Below are 19255 nucleotides of genomic sequence, written 5' to 3'. Positions count from 1 at the left end.
CACCAGTCTTCGTATATTCGCGTCCGTCGTGTAAGATGGAGGGAAGATGGAGGGAAGTTCCGTTTAAAAAGCACAGCGACGTCCGTCCGTATTAATAGGAATAGCTCGAGCAGCGCTCGACAGCAATTTCCCGACGATCTGCGATATAACAATCGATCGCGACGCAACAGCGGTCGAGCCGTCCCGCTCGATCTGTTACACGAGAAAGTATTATATATCTATTTACATCGCCGCGTTCGCGATGATACTGTTACCGTGGTGATTCGCGAAAACGCGAACACGTGCTCCGGGCTAGAAACGGATTCGCCAAACGAGATGTTCGCGCGCGCGCGCGCGCGACACATGGGTGTAAAATTTCCTATATCGTTTCGTCCTGGCGAAGAGCCGTGTTGTGGAAACAAGAAGGATACGGCTGTGCCGTGCTCGGAGACATCGATCAGCGCTGATTTCGCGAACGTCATGCGCGAACCTTGAAAGGTGAGCAGAATTGACAGTTCGTTGCAATTACGAGATAACACCGCGACTCTAGATATTATCCAACCAATCTTTGTTAAAATCCCACTGAAATTGATTGGACCATTTCAGCGGATTCTTACGAAGCGTAGACTTGTTATTCTTACGCTCGAAGCTGGACGCTGAAGCGTTCGCTTCATCGAGGATTTTCAGTTGAGAAATCATAACGCTCATCCCCTGCGAATCAAAATTGTTTGCAGAAATTACTTGTTCCCCGATCTTCATTTCCGACACAGCCTTTTCCTGCCGAATCGTCGATTAGTGTCGGTCAGCTCGCTCCGATCGTATCAATGTTACAACGCAGGATCACATTCAGAGGATTTTATCTCCGGGCCATGTCGGCCTCGCGGCTTCTCTCTCGTATCGCTGGAAACGCGACTTTTTTCTTCCGTCGCGAAACACGCGAAGCGCCCTCGGTCGTCCATGAGTGGACGCGAAATTCAGGAATCAGGGGCACGGAGGAGGATCGAGAGGAGGACTCGAGAGAGTGGAGGTGGACTTTAATATATCCGCGACGCACGGATCTCTTTCAAACCCGGAGCTGCTGCTTGTCAGCGAGGGTGTACGATTTCCTGCGCAGCGAAAGCCAGAATGATCCTGATACGCGAAGAGAGGTGTGTTTTGAAAACAAGGATACGCTACCGCTAGCTCGGCTATTGTCATAACATCGATCCACAATGATCTGATGGCCGTGACAAACTGTATTATATATACGAATCCCGATCGGAGAAGAGGACGGTGCAGTCGGCCGATAATAGCCGGCCGCTCGATCGGAAAAGTGAAATCGACTGGGTGAATTCGATATCACCGGCAATTGTGTGACGTAAGATAATCATACGCGCGCGCTGCACGGTGTAACTGAACATACGGCGAGGACCGCGACTCGCGTTACGCGATCTTCGCTCGCGACGACGCCGCGTAACTCCGTAATCGGAAGGATATCGCTGTGTAAGCGGAGTAGGCGAGTTAAAACGAATTAGTCGGCTGCTGGGGGCAAAGTCGATCCCCGGGGTGAAGGTCACCGCCGCCTTCGCCGTCGGCGCAGAAAAACGTGGCATTCGCATTCCTGAAATGCTGCTAGGTTGAACGGGGAATCGACGTCCGGCGCCGATAAGCGAAATACAATACGTCGTGACATCACGCTCGGTGAATCGCGAGGCCCCCGTCACCGACGGGACACACAACGAACGAAGGAGCAAAAGGAAATATAACCGCATCTCGTCCTCGAAGACGGATCTTCTCGAGAATTACCCATCGCTATCGGCGCTATCGCCGGGTACATACCGGGTCAAAGACGATCGACGAGAATTCGATCTTGAGCCGCGCGATCTTGAGCTGCGCCGATATCTCATTGTATCTCATTAGCCATGCATCAATTTAATTTTATGACAAAGCTTCGATTTTCAACATTGCACATTGTTAACGAGCAAACTCTGTTAACGATCGCTGTGAACAATTCGATCGACGTCGACTGGACAAATAACGTTTCGTCGAAGACTGCAAATTTCGGACGAGCCGCAATCCTCGAGAAATGATTTCGCGATTTTTAAGCGTAAAAGATATAAATAAACCAATGACAATTTGGAATATTGATTTGCGTTAAACTTCAGCCAAAGACAGTCTTAAAGATGCTGTAAATTTATATAAATTATGACAGACGTTTTTCGTTCTCTCTCTTGTGAATTATCTTCGGTACTTATATGTAAGAACATTAAATGACAATTATATATAAGTATTCGTCTTTTATCATCATATCTAATCGCACGTAATCATATCTAATCATTATCATGATGTATCTCAGAGCCTTACATACTAATTTATTTCAGTCCCCGCCGACCTCGTTACAGCCGTAGTGGACGTGAGAGTTCCGAGAACCGTGAACTCATTCCGCATTGTGCAAATTTGCAAGCTCGGCGGAACATCGGCGAAGGCTATAGGAAAGCGGCAGCCGTTGCGTTTTCGTATCCCAAATAATTACGGCCACGTCGAAGGTCGATTTGCGTAATGTTTGTCGCATCGCGAGGTCCTGCGAGCTGACCGTCGTATTTTATCCCGAATTACGAAAGCCAAGGACGAGTCGCGTTCTTCACTCGCGCTTCAGCGGAATCTTCGCCACCAGCTGAAGACCAAAGGATGATCCGACCTTTGATCCGATCACGCTGTTGTTCATCATCTTTGCATCGACAAACCTTGCAACCGATAATCTTCTTGTTTTGTCATGTAATATAATTACACTCAAATCGATTTCCTTGCATCCCATCTTCCTCCTCTTCAACCGTTCTTTTTAAGATCACAGCCTAGACTCTCTTGTTGTCGTTTTGTTTTTATCTGTCATCCATATTATATTTTTTATTATCTTTTTCCTGCTGTATTTACCTATCTATTAATATTTTGCAATGTCAATCGGGGATATACAAAACCATAAGCGATTTTTACAGAACGATAGGAGGAAGGACAGTGTTTTGAAGTTATGGCAGCATAGGCTAGCGCTACACAGGAATTATCTGCGAGAGAGAGAGAGAGAGAGAGAGAGAGAGAGAGAGAGAGAGAAAGAGGAAGAGAGAGAGGGAGAGAGGAGATGTGTGCGCGTGTATGTGTGTCGGCGGGTGTCGCGTAGCACAAATCTCCAGTTGCAGTCAGGTGTGTTCGCGAACGTTTTGTGACGTTATCGCGATCTCGGTGCTTGTTCATGCACCTTGACGCTCTCTTTTCTCTCTCTCTCTCTCTCTCTCTCTCTCTCTCTCTCTCTCTCTCTCTCTCTCTCTCTCTCTCCTTCGCTCTCCCTACGTGTATAGCTCCTGACGTGTATTACACAGAGTATGCATCGGGCACGCGTTGTGCCTCCACGTGCGCGTGCACAAATACGCGACGGCACTGATTTCTCGCTACTGATAGCGGATTAAATCCTTCGGGTCGAGTCGCGGAATATAAATATCTCGCAAATCTCCACTGATGAGAGAAGACTCTGTCGGAAGAGTTCGGGTACCTTCGCTTATCGTTCAGCAGAATCTGGATTCTTCGCGAATCACCTACGTACGATTCGGGACACTTGCGGATTCGGGCCAATTTTGCGGAATCTAAATCGTCTTCTTTCGTGGATAAGCGGACAGATCGACACGTATATTTGTATTGACATTTTGATCTTTCTCCCTTTGTCCCAGAGTCGTTCTATTTACGTTACGTCCGTCTGTAAACTATCATTTTAATTATCCGTCGCGTCCCGTCAGCTTATGCGCATGCAATTAATCTCGCTGACTGACCTCAATTAGGCGATGCACGCGCGCGCGTCTGGAATATCATAATGGGTAATGGGGATTTTGCGTCCGGCTAATTCGCGAGGATCAAGTGGCGGGAGAAAGGGGAAGAAAGGGGAAGGACACGTGACTGCGTATCGGGGTACGACTAGGGTAGGGACATGCTCTGAAAACGTAATATGCTCGTTAACGTCATGGACGCCGTAGGCGCGTCATAGGCGAGTATCCGCGATTATCGTTCGCTCATTTTCTTGTAAATGAAGATTCTCTTCATTTACAAGAAATCTTCGTTTACGGAAGCTGAAGAACTTGCTTGCGTCTCGAATCTTTAGGTAACCTATCTCACGCTGATGTTTTGCGTTCCAACTCCTGTTTCGCCGTGCGTTTGAACCGCTTCGCACAAAGGGAAATCACCGATGAGCGGAAGAGAGAAAGAGAGGACGAGGGAAGGGGGAGAGAAGGAAAGAGACGAGACGCGGCGAGGGTGAGGTCAAACGGGCTCAAAAGCCTCGCGGCGGCTCTTGGCTCGCGATAGAAATCCGATACCCCGTTAGCAGCTACCTCTCCGTTTTCTTTCTCCGTCTTCTCCGTATACACGCACCACTGAAACATCGTACGTTCATGCACTCGAGCGAGCGACGATCATTTGCTCTCTCGTCCCGCGTGCATCGCTTCCCCCCTTTTGCTTTTGTTCCTCCACTCGCTTAATCATCGAGCACCGCCGATAGGTCGCGTTTGAAGATTGAAAATCGACTGGCGATTTTTGCCAAGATCATACGCGACGAATCCGAGAGTTTTGAGCAAGATTCAATACCGCAAGAACCTCTCTCAGAGATCTTTGCGGAATCCGTATGAGTTATCCGAGGAATGTCGGTCTTTTTCATACGGAACGCAGGAACATCGTCTTGCAGAGAAAGAAAGGAAAGAACCGAGGAGTTGACGAATGTTAATCACGCGCGTTGTACCGGTCGAGACAAAAAGCTCTCTCAAAGGACAGCGTATCGTAAGGGGAAGAAGGGTGGAGGTAGGAGGAAGGTCAAAAGGTCATCTTGACAACGATAGCTCATTTCGCGATATCTTCCGCATGAACCAATCTCGACCTCTTCGTCGCTCATGTGACGTAAGAAGAAAAGTATACGTCAATGCGTGAGAACGCAGTTTTCACGACTGTTACATTGAAGTTTCCCGTTTTGCACCCTTACGTAGTCCCCCAAGGTTCCAAAATTTGTACAAAACACGTAGGGTTATTCTTCTAAGCTATTCTCGTACAATCGAATTTTCTGCGAGTCAACATAGCTCCTAATTTGTCGCTTTCTGCACGGAACGAGTGCAGTTCTCTCGTCCCAAATACGCGGTAAGATCGAGATGAATGTTGTGGAAATTTTCATGTCACGGTATAGTCTAGATCGCGACTAGATACGTCATTACCGGCGATTCTTTCTGTTCATGTATCGTGTACACGCAACTACAAATCCCCGCCCCCTACTCGCCCCCAATTCGCATCGTTGAGCTTCTCTTCGCGCTCGAATTTGTCTGAAACAATCGCGCTTCTCGGGTCACTCTGACGTCCGAGATTTATTAGCGCGGCGCTCGCTTACATAAATCGCCCGTTTACCGATCGAAGCCGAGGCACTCCGGCGGTTCTCGGTTCGCAATGCAATTAAACTTGTCCGTTAATTCCAGCGAGCGATAAGGAGAAGAGAGGAGGGGATTTCGTTTCGGGGCGAGGGAAGGAGAACGGCCACGCAACGAAACCGTGGTCTGCCCCAAAGCTTTTTTTTCGCCGCGATGACGACGCGCCGGCGACGGCGATGCCGAGCATGACAACCATCGACGACGACGACAACGACGAAGAAGCGTATCGTTATCTTCGTCGCTATCGTGTTTTGCTATAGTAAATACGCAGCGCGGCGGCGCTGTTTTGCACAGGCGTTCTACCCCGCCCGCCGCCATCGCCGGAGCATTGATTAATCGGACAGTCGCGGGCCGTTCCGTGGTCAATAACGGGGTAGAGTCTGATAGTTCGGGCTTCACGATAATACCGAGTACCATCGGCTATTTTTAAACCTTCGCTAATGTAGGAGGACGGTGCGCCGCGCGGCAGTTGGAACGCCGTGCTGGAATTTCACCGAGCGCGATTCCACTTCGTGCTCGAGACAGTCGAGAGGAATCGGCGACTGCCGCCGATCTCGAAACGCTTATGACGACTGCGTACCGTCACGCTTCTCCGCTGATAATGACGAAGAAGCTGTGGCGGGCGCGAAACACAAAGGGAACGAAGCCGGGCGAAATCGATTACTGTACGATCACGCGACTTGAAGACGGAGGCTCGACCGCATCCTCGCCGTGGGGTTTGCTGTCGGAGGCTGACCTTTTACCGCCAGTATCACTACTGTCGTTGCGTTTTTTTTCATATTCTCTACGTCACTTCGAGCACCGCGCGTCTTTCTGCGTCGAGAAACCGCGAGATGTTCTTCTAGGCTCGTGGAATGTTTCTTCTCACAATGCGCGATCGCGCCCGAGTCTCTCGCCATCTCCTCGTTCCATCGAGAATAATTGAAAAATTCGCCCACGGCAGATTATGCACAAACGCTTGTCTGCGCTTTTGACAGCAAAATCGCAGAGTTTACCTGCGCCTAAGGACGCTCGAGAGATCGATACGCAATCGTGAGAGGAGAGCGGATGACCCGCGTCACAGTGCGCCGGCAATCGGTGACCCTGTTTATTTATTTTGTAATCGAGGCGCACGGACATAATCATCGCGAGCACACATTCGCATCAAAATAGACATAACGTAGTAAACAAGGGCATAGTTTGCAAGCAAACAGTAGTTCCCGATAAGGAATATCGGCGTTATCGCGACGATATTATGCTCGCCGAGACCTTACAGAAGAAGTTGGCAAAAACTGCTAAAGTTTAAACGGATAAGTCGACCGCGCGCGGCGTTGTTAATTAGGCGTTTCGCGATCAGACGCGCATACGTTATATAAATCGCATCTTCTCGCTTCCGACAGAAGATATGAAATATTTTCTTTTCACGCCTGTCCGAGGCTGGAACTTGTTGAACTGTTAGAAAAAAATTTGAAGTATTATTTTACATTTTACGCGATTGACGATGCTAAGGGGGGAACGCAGATATATTTTATTATTTTACCACGAGAGAGAGAGAGAAAGAGAGAGAGTGTGTGTGTATGTGTGCGTCTGTGGACGTTTCTTTACCGCTAAACATGTTAATCTTTCAGAAGAATATCATGTAAGATCTCTCAGGATTTTAATAGGTACATCACGAGGGAATTTCGACGGTCGCGCGAAGAGAAACGGCAAGAGAGCAATCTTACGGATTTCCAGTCGGAGGAGCACAATGGACTGTAATAAGCAGACCGCGGCGCGTAACGGCGGCGCAATAGTAATTAGATCAGCGTTTAAGCGATAATCGGCTACCCTATAATTAGACGTGTCAGCTATTTCGTACGACTTTATCGCGCGGCCTTTATTGCTACGATAAACTTGCGCGTATAATCGTTGTGTTAGTGGCGAATAGCCGCGCGTGAACTGTACCCATGTAGAACACAACAAGTGACCCCGCATCTTGCGCTCGGCTACACTTTGTACAATCGGTACGTTCGGCTAAATCGGCTACAACATCGCGAGGCGAACGTTCATTCATCTTCGAAAGGATCCTCGAAATATCCGCGATCGCGTGATAAAGCAATTCGCACAGGATCGCGATGCTCGGTCTTTAAAGCTAAATAGGAACTGACGCAAACAATCGATGAATCGCGAGATGAAAGATACCTGTGATGCTCTTGAAGACGGTAACAGCCTAAAAGACCTGGCCATTCGAATCGTTGCGCACGAGACATCAGAAAGTTTCCATTTTATGGAACGCATTTATGGAGCGCGGTTTTTTCCCCGATAATGGAGTCGAGCATTATCGCGTTCAAGTAACGCGATTCTTTCGCAAAAGTGTGCTCTTTGGTCTCTCTCGCGGGCATTTGTGCCTCGCTTGAGTTTCGTCTCGTGAAGACGCGAGAAGCTGGGAGACGAAAGTTCGAGTCGTTCTAGGATTCCTGACAAATTGCTGAGATAGGACTAGCTGAGATAGGGAAGGATAATTATCGATATTTTCTCTTTTTCTCTCTCTCTCTCTCTCTCTCTCTCTCTCACTCACTCTCTCTCTCTCTGTCCCCCTCTTCCCCTGCCTCTCCCGAGAACGGCAGTCTAAATGCGACCATCGGAGCTTTCACGAGGAACGAGGATCCACGAAGAAGGAGCTGTCGTCGTTGAACGATACGTCAGCTCTCGCCTTAAAGCACGCCAGCCTTCCCGGATTAGCGACTATAACTCTTACGCGGAGCACTCTAAACAGCACGATTCCCGAAACACGCGACACTCGTTGCTCACGATTCTCGGCCTACCTCTTGCCGCATCCAGCATCCATTCCGGACCGCCTGGCGGAGCCCGACGTTTTTCCCGCGACTCTCTCTCTCTCTCTCTCTCTTTCTCTCCCGGGCCTGCCTGATAATCGCTCTCGTCAGACAATCTCGCAAGGCGAAATTCTAATCACCGACACGATTTTTGTGAAACGAATGAATAGTCACACGCGTGACGTAATCACATCGACTGGAATGAATACATGGATACGTAGCACATGAAGAAAAGAAAAACAGGCTGCATCTCATCCTTGCGCTAGAGTGTAAGAAACGCTTCTCTAATCTACCAATTCTGCAATCGCGAGAAAAGTTACAAGAGTGTCTTCGCTCTCTGTCCTTCGAACGGGTATCTTTCAGCGACTGCTGCGTATCTTCTCGTTTTCGATAGACTTATCTCGACCAAGGCTACAGTCGGGAACTATTAGCGATTATTTCGTCGGTAGCTACGCGCGCGCGTATATCTGCGCGTAACATCGGGACATCGATATCCGTCTAAGGTTTCAGCTTTGTAAGTAAGGCCGGCGGGATTAATCGGCGAGCGAGAGCCGTGTCGGCGAGGTCTATCTCGAGCCTATCTATCCGGACATTCAGCGATTAGCGAATAATAAAGTCCGGTAACACGAGCCGGATAACGACGACAACGACGACGAGGGAGCTGCTCCCTTTTATCGCTCTGCTACTCTTTCTCCTTCTCTTCCTCTCTTTCTTCCTCATCGTTCTTTCGGTGATGTTCTTTGCCGACCGACTCGGCGATCGCGCATGGAAAGACGAACCTTCCCCAAGCAATCGTATACCAGGCGTGATAGTCGACCACCGACGAGTGCTTGGACCGAGAACTCGTCTCGATATCCCGTCAAAAATGAAGAATGAAAGAACAGGTCAACTCGCTTATCAGGTCAACCCGCTGGTGAAATCCCTCGATGGCGAGCGAGGACGACGATTCCGAGCGTCAAGCCGGCCGATACGTCGACGAAAGTTAAAGAAATCATACCGAGTGTTTTGCCAGTACATGCTCGGTACATCCCGACGAGATAAACGGCGAGAGGAGATGGTATTTCTATGCGGCGGAATTAGGAGAAGCACGCCGCCGCCGCCGCCGCCGCCGCCGCGACGACGACGACGACGATTTCGTCGGCGTAGACTGTAGTAATCGCAGGGGAGAGAATGTGTGACTAAACGCCGCGCGGAAAGATCAGGGCTCCTCTCGTGCGCGCAGGCCTCTCGCGGTATATCACTCTCCTCTCCTCTCCTCTCCTTCCCTCCTTCGTAAGGAAGCGCGGTCGTCGTCTCGAACGTCGTTTTCTCGCGGAGGAGACACTCCCTCGCGATGGCACGGCGACGATATCGCTCTCCTCAGTCTCCTCTCTTTCTCCACCGCACGCTTTTGTATTATTAGAACGCGGCCTTTAGCGACAAGTCTTCAAGTTTGATTTCCTTCCGCCGCGCGACGACGATCGTGCTCCGTGCGATATCCGGCACTCGTTCGACGAGTAATCGCCGTCGCGCGTCTCGATTAAAAGCGGAAAATTCGGGTCAGCGTTTCCTCTCTTACAGTCCGCCGCGATCTTCGTCGGAGATCATCAGCGGCTTGCGAGACATAATGTAACGGAAATGACGAAGAGGGAACACGTACCTTGATGCAAGGGTGGCAGTGGCGACGGCGGCGACAGCTGAAACGGCTCTTGTTTGATCTTCAGGGAATGAGGAGAGTCCTGCATGCCGCCGAGTCCCGTGGCGCCCAGATTGCCATTCCCCTGTTGCAGCTCCTGGAAACATCATTGAATTTTCACACATCTATCGCATCCTACAGATAAAGTTCAGTCGCTCGCGATCGATACCTCTGCAAATATAATTATCTTTATCATGTGTGTTGAAATAAACATTTTAATACACAAATGCACGCGGCGGTTAAAAATATCGAAACAAAATTTAACAGACCGGTCGAAATGATTTCGCGACACCTTACCGAGATAGCCGAAAAGGCTTGGAAAAAAGAGAGAGAGAAAGAGAGAAACAGGGTACAGAAGAGAGGAGGGGGGGACGCGCGAGTCGCGCGTTATAAATCTTCGATAAAGGATAGCGCATTGACGAGGTAAATTCACGTCACCCTAAAATACTCCCTAAAACATAGTCTCTCGTAGAGTCCTCCGACGGAGGTAAACGAACCGAGGAATCACCGGCACGGCTTGAGAGTAAAGAAACGAGAGAGAGAGAGAGAGAGAGAGAGAGAGAGAGAGAGAGAGAGAGAGAGAGAGAGAGAGAGAGAGAGGTGGAGGACCGAAAGACTTTTGGCTTGGAGCTTGCGATGTTTGATGTTACCGTCGCCGGAAGCTTACAAACACCGACTCGGTGTTGTGACATCGTATTATGCCGGCCGAAACTTACGGTCTCACTAGATCGTTAATTTGCGATCCGGTTTTACAGCTTCCAGGTCGCTTCTCACAACCGAATCGCGAATCGTCGCGAAACTCGATGCGTATTAAAACGAAACACATCCCGGCGAGAAGTAGTTAATTATTTTTCACAGATGTAGCCGTCATCGTACGGTGCCAGAGCTGAGAATTCGCCAAGACTTATTTCATTGCTTGACTAGGCTCTCACAGTTACAAGCTGATAGCTCCATCAAAAAGATCAAAAATATTTCTCCTCTTTCTTCCCCCATCGTATTGTACAGATCGCTAGTCTTTTTATTCCTCTTTTAATTGAATATAAAATCTAAGCTTCAAAGGCGTAAATACGAAGATTTTATTTTCATGCGCGCGTACAAGTCTGTGATGGTGAAGAAATAATTAAGGATGCAAAACATATGATTTATCGTTTCACTAAAAAGAAAATATTAAAATTGTAGCCTCTGTTAATTTGCATATGCTGTTGTTTGCGACAATTCTAGCGGCATCTTATTTGCGTCGAAAATAATCACGGGAGCCTTATCGTTTCCGGCCGGGATTACCGACTCGTGATCTTCTTACGTTTGTTGTGCACGTAGCGCGAACACATGAAGATCTCATTAACGAGTTGCAAGAAATCAAAATCAACGATGAAAGAGAGAGAGAGAGAGAGAAAGAATCTTATCAGAGTTTTAATAAAAAAACTGATTTCAAATAAGTTATATCCGGGTATATAAATCATATTATTTTTCGCGTATTATTTTTTATTCTTTAGCTAAAATAATTGAACATGTCGGCCCCTTTCTCTGTAGCTGCTAATAACAAAAACATTATCGATATTTTAATACTTCTATCAAATATTTAATTTTTTTCGGGCAATGTCATCCATTTGAAAAGATATAAAGCTGAAAGATCTCGAATGTCTTTAATGATTATATTAAAATCAAAACGACATTGTCGTCAGTTCAGGAGATTTGACATTTATTGTCATGTGTGTTCAATCTTCTCGTCGAAATACTTGAATACTTGAAGGCTCTGGCAATCAAGGAGCGAACCAATGGACAGTAACCAGAGTTATCATCGATTTTTAGCTCGTATTTACGAAGCCGATCGTCGCACTGCAGGATTGGATCGATAAAACGACACTTGATAACCCACTTTTGATCCATTCAGCGATCATAACGAGACAAACTGCGCGAACGACGCGAAAAACGTCATGTCCGTGTGGAAATCCGTCAATAACGATTTGACCCTATACTCTGATGTTTGCTTGTTATAAATTGCGAAGCGATAAATCTCAGCTAATATACAATCATTATAAATAATAGCGCCGCTATAAATAGTAGCACTAACATTGCTATATCTGTCGCAATTATATCCGGTATATTAAACATTGGTTATTCCTGTTCTTCAATTACGGGAAGATTAGAAACTAATCAAGTATACACGTCTGTGACAAGTGTACACAAACTGAGACTTAAAATAAAATCTATTTTTTATTCAGACGTTATTATATATTAGTTAAAGACGTACTGATAGTATCTCCAAAACAGTTGATCTGAATCATGTGGTCAAAAGGAAAAATAACTACGTGACCGGAAAAGCTTATGTTAATTGAAGATTTCTTATAATCGCTCCGCGCACATAATTACTATCTCAGTCGTTTAATTAACGTAATTATTTCGGTCGGCATTAAGCAATCTTTCGTTGAAATGCGTTACGATTCAATTTAAGTCCATGCGGTCATTATATGCCGAATGCATTTATATAATGTTTATATACATACCAACAGGCTTTAAACCTAATATTTACGAAACACATTACCGTGATGAACATATTATCCAACTCCCCTAATAGTGGGTAGAATACTCCAGTAATCCAATGCCTCAATTCGTGTTATAATTAATCAAATCTGCGTTACGCGAATTAAGACTGATGACCCACGAGAGGAGAAAAAGAAATGTGTTTTATCGAATGTCCTAAATTTTTTGAGAGCTATTTACACTTCGCGTGTTATTACAAGAAATCCGAAACAAGTTAATCTTTCCCGCGATGAACCTTTTATCACACAATTAGTGGCAAATGTAACTGTACGTATCGAATACTAATATATTCGCATTTATACGACACTATAAACTCTTGCTTGCGACTCACCGTGCGCGCGTCCAAATGTTCTTTAACTCGCTATATTTTGTCCTCTATTCTCGCAAATTTTAATAAACAAATTTCTACTCTTTTCAGTCGTGCCCCTTTTACAGTCTCTCAATAGAACACAAGATAATGCTTGCTTAATTTTAATGTGCAAAGCGCAAAAATATGCAGTTACGGAAAATCTATCGATGAAATTTTGATCAAAATTTTCAGTAAATTTTAAGATACGTGATGCTGTGTGAAATTGTCGCGAAATAAATCTGAACGAAGACGCAGATGATGAGTGGTTGTGAAATTTTCGAGATCATGACCCTGGCTTCTTTCTTTCGCTCTTCTTGAATGATAACGAGAGAGTGTACAGCACTAAGTTCATCGTTAATCCGTGTCGTACTGCAAAAGGAGAGAAGCTCCAAAAATAATATAAGCAGACCCAAAAAATGCGATTTTGTCGAAATGTTTCACAAATATAAGAGATCGCTTAGAAGTGATTCTTTCAATTTAACGAGTCGCATCTAACAAGATATCGCGAAATTTCCTGCTATTCTGGTATCCCTGAATATAAAACTAATTGATTTTAGACAATATCGCGAAATTCATTTCTTCAAAGCCTTTAAATCGGATGACAGTTACAATTTTTTATGAAAACTATCTTCAAATATTTTCTATTTTTAATATCATCTATTTTTCCACGAGGAATCGATTAACAGGAGGATTTATTTTGCTCCGATTAATTCTTTTTAACGAAAACGAGTTCTTCCTTACCCCGGAAACCGGAATGATGTGCGAGACCATCCTGGATCTGTCCGCGGATGTGTAATTCATAAAGGCGTCGGCCGTCGCCGCAGCATTTACACAACGATGCCGCTGCAACTCCTCCCGATCGGCGGATAAACTCTCCACAATTGCGTCGTCTTCGATGACAGCTTTGATAGCCTCGGATCGGTCCTCGATAAATGTCTCCAAGATATTGTCAGGTTTCCAATATCCAAAATCTTATTTCACTGACACTTCGAAATCGAAATTCACTTCGAATCTGAAATTTTGCTTCACTGACACTTCGAAGTCGAAATACACTTCGAATTCGAGATCGTTTTACATTTTCGAGTGAATCGTTTGCGTAGCGTTTGATTGCAAAAGGACTTGGGGAATGCGTCTTGATCCGGAAGGCACTGCCAGAAAATCTGCAACAGAGTAAACGCACATCTTCTGTGTAACATCATTTATACAATATGATATTCCTCTTCCTTTAAACATACATAACAATTTCACAAAATATGTGATCTGCATATGACGGGAATTTCTCTTTGATAAATTCGAGATCTCCCTCACATAAAACCCAGAAAAGTAAAGCTTGCAATTGGACATACAATACTACACCGGAACCGAATTCAACCGGTTCGGGACGGTACCGAAAAAAATTAGCATTTCGGTGTATAACAGCGTCTAAACTGTAATTGTAACTTTTTGTCCCACGACCGAACTCGATATAAGTATCTTGAAACATAGCAATATATCGCGATGCATCGCATAGTCGAAACTTTCTGACATGTGTATTGTCCGTGTATAATGCGTTTCAAAGGGGCGCTATTTTTCTTCTAAAAGCTCTAAATTATGACGCTCTATTTTCACGTGCAGCGCGAGACGAGGGCGACGAGATAAGAGACGAGGTTCCTACCCGTCGACTGATGATTTCAGCGGGATGACGGGTATGCAACAGCTGAGCACTTAGCATCCTGGGCCGATGACAAGGATGGAAGGAAAGGAATCGTCCCCGGGGACTCATCGGTACTTCCGCTGGCGCGGAGATAGAGATTCTCGCCGGAGAGGTTCGTAAATCCTATTTCTCGCTCGATCGGTGTGCGCCCGATGTTTACTACTTTTCCCGCTCGACCCTTCTTTAACACGCATTAAGTGCCGCAAAGCGACTTCGAGGACCTATTTTCTTTTCAGATCGCCACAGTTTGTAGATATCGTGTTCTCAACACTTTCGTCGGCGCGAACATCACGATGGTTTGTGACGAATGTGCACGGGCTATTTAAACTCAATGATATTACGGTTCTTACCGATGCAATACTCATTTTACCATTTAATATTAATTCTAATTTAACCTACCGAATTAAGATAATGTTATAATAAAATAATCAATACAGGAATACTACAATATATCGTGCAATTGTTGTAATTTCATCCACGAATCCTTCAAAACTTTTGCATGATTACATACATGTCGTTTCAGGAATAATCAAAACGAAATAGCATTTACGTTTCGAATACGATATGCATAATGTTTTTAATAACGTAATACAATCGTCTCCGAACGCTTCTAAATATCTCGAGAATTTTTGAGAACGAATTTTTTATCATGTATGTTAATGAAGTTTTATCGGTCTTACAGTGACCAGTGTAAAAATATTTATATTCATTGACAGGAAATCATTATCAATTAGATTATGTGTTTTTGTGACATATTTTATGTTTTCGTTGCTAATATAATTAATCATCTGTTTGCAGTGCGAATGGTCGCAGCCGATAAGAGATGTAGAAATATTTTACTAATCAGCGCATACACACAACTCGATGTTTATTGTTTCTTGAATCCTCTTACAATATACAATTTTCAATGTTTCTAAACAATTTCAGAACTATCACACGCGTCTCTTTACTATGGTAAATCACGACGTGCAGTTCGTGCATGCAAGTTTATCACTTTCTAATGGTAGTACAACTTGAGATATCTATACTCACTTACTATCGGCAAATTATTCAACTCGTCAGATATAAACAGAACACACACGATGCATTGTAAATACCAATCATTCATTCAAGATCATTTTTCATAATTTGCATTCCGCGTGTTTGTAAACTTTTGCTAGACAATTTATCAAGCTTACTACAAATCACCAGCCATCTTGACCTTACTTCTTTATTTACAACCGTAATATACCTTTTGTCATGTACCATCAATTGTCTCGTGTAATTATCTCGACTTCCTGGCATTCCGCAGACATCTGCCAGTTTACGATTCGCGAAGAATTTACTCACACGCGTACTCTTCTGTCTTTTACTTCATATTGTATTCTCTTGTTTACCACGTACTTATCGTTCTTACGTGTAACAACGGCGATTCGCGGATTACGACGAATATATGCGGAGGACAGCGAGCGAGGTTGTCGCAATTCCGCGCACGATCGGCAAAGCGGAGCACGCGGCGGGCATCGAACGTCGGCGCCACTCTTTCTTTCGAGTAATAAGGAAAACGCGCTTATCTGCAGCGCAGCGCAGCGCAGCAAGAAGAAGAAACATTTATCTCGCTGTTTAATAAATACCACGTCGGGGTCCTGTACAGATCCCGGCCGATCGCGCGGCCAAGTTTACAAACTCGCCGCGATCTCTCATGCGCCGTCGACAGACGCGGGTCTTTTAAGATAGTCAAATTATTATACAAAATCGCGGCACGCTCCGCGACGATACTTTTTCTTCCGCCCGACTTAACGCGGCGCGATAAATGCGAATTCTCATTCATTAGCGCGACGTCCGCCGTCGCTCGCTGCTGCGGCGCGTCGAGTCGTGCTCTCTTCAGCCGCGCGTCGTTTTATCCTCCTCGTGTCATCGACGTCATCATGTTTTCGCGAGGATCTCCGACGGAGAGATTCTCTCGTGGAATATCGATTACGCGACGAAAATAGCCATCAAACATTTTCGATGCTGATCAGATATCGAATGAAATCAGATGATCAGATGATGATTCGGACAAAAAGCAGTAGCAAAAAAACCAGGGCGTAGAAAATATAATCGGAGACGTATATAAAACGCGCATTAGCAATTATGTTTACACACATTATAATCAAGGCACGTATAATCGTAGCGTGAGAGAAAAATCTTGACTGCCAGGAATGTTCGACATAAATTCTGCCAAGCAGCGCGATTTGTACAGTGGCGCGTCGAGCGCTTGAAGTTGCAGTCGAATCATCTACAGGCTGTTTATAAAACTTTCTTACGTTTTTAACCTCTTATTGTACGTTTAAACTTCATACTGTTTTTAACCTCAATTTCCAATCACGCACCGACGCACGCTAATACATCGGGCCAAATCAGGCTGGACGATATGGACAGAATGCTCGCGGGGGATGCATTTCTCTATTCGCGATCGCGCGAAGGATCAAAGGCTCAGAGAATCGCGTCGCATCGAGAGTTTCTATCGCCGGTGACAACAAAGAGAGCCATATTGGCGTTGCCGCGTCGTTACCTGCTGCGTGTATTCTCCGAGGGGGACCAAGACTCTCCTCCGCCGTCTCACTCCGATTCACCGTGTCGCAAAACGCGAAACTCGCGAGCGAGACGTCGGATGGTTGGACCGCGCGCGAAAACGGACACAAGAGCGGCGAGACGAAATCGAAGGCGAGAAGCGAGATCGAGACTGGGCCGTCAAAGAGCCGCGAGAGCGCGATCGGCGATGCGCGCGCGCGCGCGTCCGTGCGACGTGAAGGTAGGCGGAGTCGCGTTCGGGCGCGACTTCAGGCCGCCTCCCTCGGCGAACCCGAAGCGCGTTGCGCGTCGACCGACCTCTCGGCAACTTCACGTCGCGTCGCGTTCGATAGCGGATTCAAGTTCGTCATGGCCCTAGGCACGGCATCTTCGATCGCGACCAATTTTCACAAGTCCGTTAGTTCGCAAATAGACGCATCGCTCACGCGATCCGGCGCTTGTCGCATGGCTGTGTCATCTTTCAGCCCATTTTTTTCTGGACCGCGGCTGAGAGGCGCATGTTCTCTGGATAATACCTGGCTAATAACGAGCCGGCTTCTTCCAAGCACAAACGTCGAAAAATTTCGACGTGAACATTTCGGCTCGTTCGATCGGCGAGAAAAACCGGAGTATAGCCGTGATAAGCGAAATATCGGTCGCGGCGGACGAATATTATGTAATTACGCTGACGTCGCATTCCGCAAGGCGCGTTAAGCAACTATGGTTTTACTCGGTAATCATCGGCTAGAATCGATGTCATGGAATTAAGGTCAAGAGAACGAGGTCGCGTGCTGAAATCGCTGACCACCGTCAAAGATACAACACACGTTACGTTGAGCACACAAGTGATCGAGTCCAGTGATTTTGTAAGGTCATCAGCACTTTTCTGCAGAACTCAATGTACGGAGCGCCAGTGATTTTAAAGGAAAGCGATGACTGTATGCAGTCGCCGAAGATTCTATAGAATCGTTAGAGGAATCATTTTTATAAAAAAGAATTTGTTTTTGAATAACTCTTGGAAAATTGGCTTACTTACTGGATTGGTTAGGTGCGTTTTGAAAAACGTAGAAGGGGAAGTGTTCAAACAGCTTTTGCAAATGAGTCGAACATATGGTTAATTTTTTTCGAAACTCTGAAGTTTTGGTGAGTGAATTCTATCGATATATCGATCGAGAATCGATTTATCCGACTAGACACGATCTCTATTCTTTTGAAATATGGATTTAGTATGGCGCGAAAATAAGAGATTACGTCAGAGATTACAGCGAATGATACACCACGATAAGGGGTAAGGTATATTCTAAGTGTAAAATATTTGAATTAAAGAGAACTTACAACGTGAATGCTACATAAATGTCGCTTAATATTAAAACTTCAAGCGAAGTGCGAAAAAACAAAGCGTGAAGTGCATCTCGCGAGAGGGCAGAGATGATTTTTCAACGAGGTTTCCAACGAAACACGTTCGTCGTGTCCAACGAGCGCGTGTATCACTCGATCACCCTGTACATAAATGTTTTTATCAAACTGTATATTTATAGCGCTCGATTCTCTGCACAACGGATTTTATGCTACAATGTGAAAAAGGGCAGATGTATTAAAAGACTGGCGAGACTACGGAAAGACCGGCGTATCGATAAAAGAAGAGAAGGCTGCCGATAGAGAGCTGGTGAAATATCGCGTAAACGAAACCTCTCACGTGGTAGGGGAACAACGGAGACCGCGACGCCATGTTGGGGCGTCATCGAGGAGCCTCTCGTCTCGTGCGATTGGTCGGAAATTTGCTCCAAAACATCGACTCGACGCGCACTCGCATTCACCCCGGCGACTCCTCGCGAAGCTTTGCGTTCGATTCGCGTTCAATTCACGAATCGCACCGACGAGCAAGGCACTGGAAGGCACAAATTCGCCGTTTAATGGCGAGCTATCCGACCGCAGATTCCATAAACGCGTCCTCCGCTGTAATTTCGGACGCGACCAAAGAGCTTATTTTCAGACCGCCCTAAATCTATATTTCGAGAAAATAAAGATCGCATCTAGTCGAATCACAATCGATTCTCCCGCCGATGTAACCACTACAGAATTCTCACCGACTTCAGATCTTCGAAAAAGCAACCGTAAATTGACCGATGCACACTTTCGTAGAGTTTAAGTAAATTTCCATCCTCATAAAAATCGGCAAAAATTTACATCGTGAGTATTGATATTGATACGATAAAAAAAAATCTCACATCTCTCTACATAAAAGTTATAAAATGTTGATGCTCCGTAAAA

At 45.8% G+C, this 19255-nt stretch overlaps 1 protein-coding gene and 1 long non-coding RNA gene across 2 annotated transcripts in view; one reads left to right on the top strand and one right to left on the bottom strand.

Moving 5' to 3' along the window:
- Positions 1–19255, bottom strand: part of LOC105190284 (forkhead box protein D1) — a 28050-nt gene that overhangs the window by 6545 nt on the left and 2250 nt on the right. Inside the window, 2 exon segments of the mRNA XM_025303012.1 lie at positions 9834–9966; positions 13501–13919. Of these exon segments, the coding sequence (XP_025158797.1) occupies positions 9834–9966; positions 13501–13560 (193 nt within the window). The 5' untranslated portion in view covers positions 13561–13919.
- On the top strand, positions 382–14847 carry LOC105190283 (uncharacterized). The gene is made up of 3 exons (XR_850332.3): positions 382–477; positions 14374–14564; positions 14689–14847. It is a non-coding gene; the product is annotated as an uncharacterized LOC105190283 (long non-coding RNA).

The sequence above is a fragment of the Harpegnathos saltator genome, unplaced genomic scaffold, assembly GCF_003227715.2.
Source record: "Harpegnathos saltator strain DR-91 unplaced genomic scaffold, Hsal_v8.6 scaffold522, whole genome shotgun sequence".
Classification (NCBI taxonomy): Eukaryota; Metazoa; Arthropoda; class Insecta; order Hymenoptera; family Formicidae; genus Harpegnathos; species Harpegnathos saltator.
This window is presented reverse-complemented; position numbering and strand designations above follow the sequence as displayed.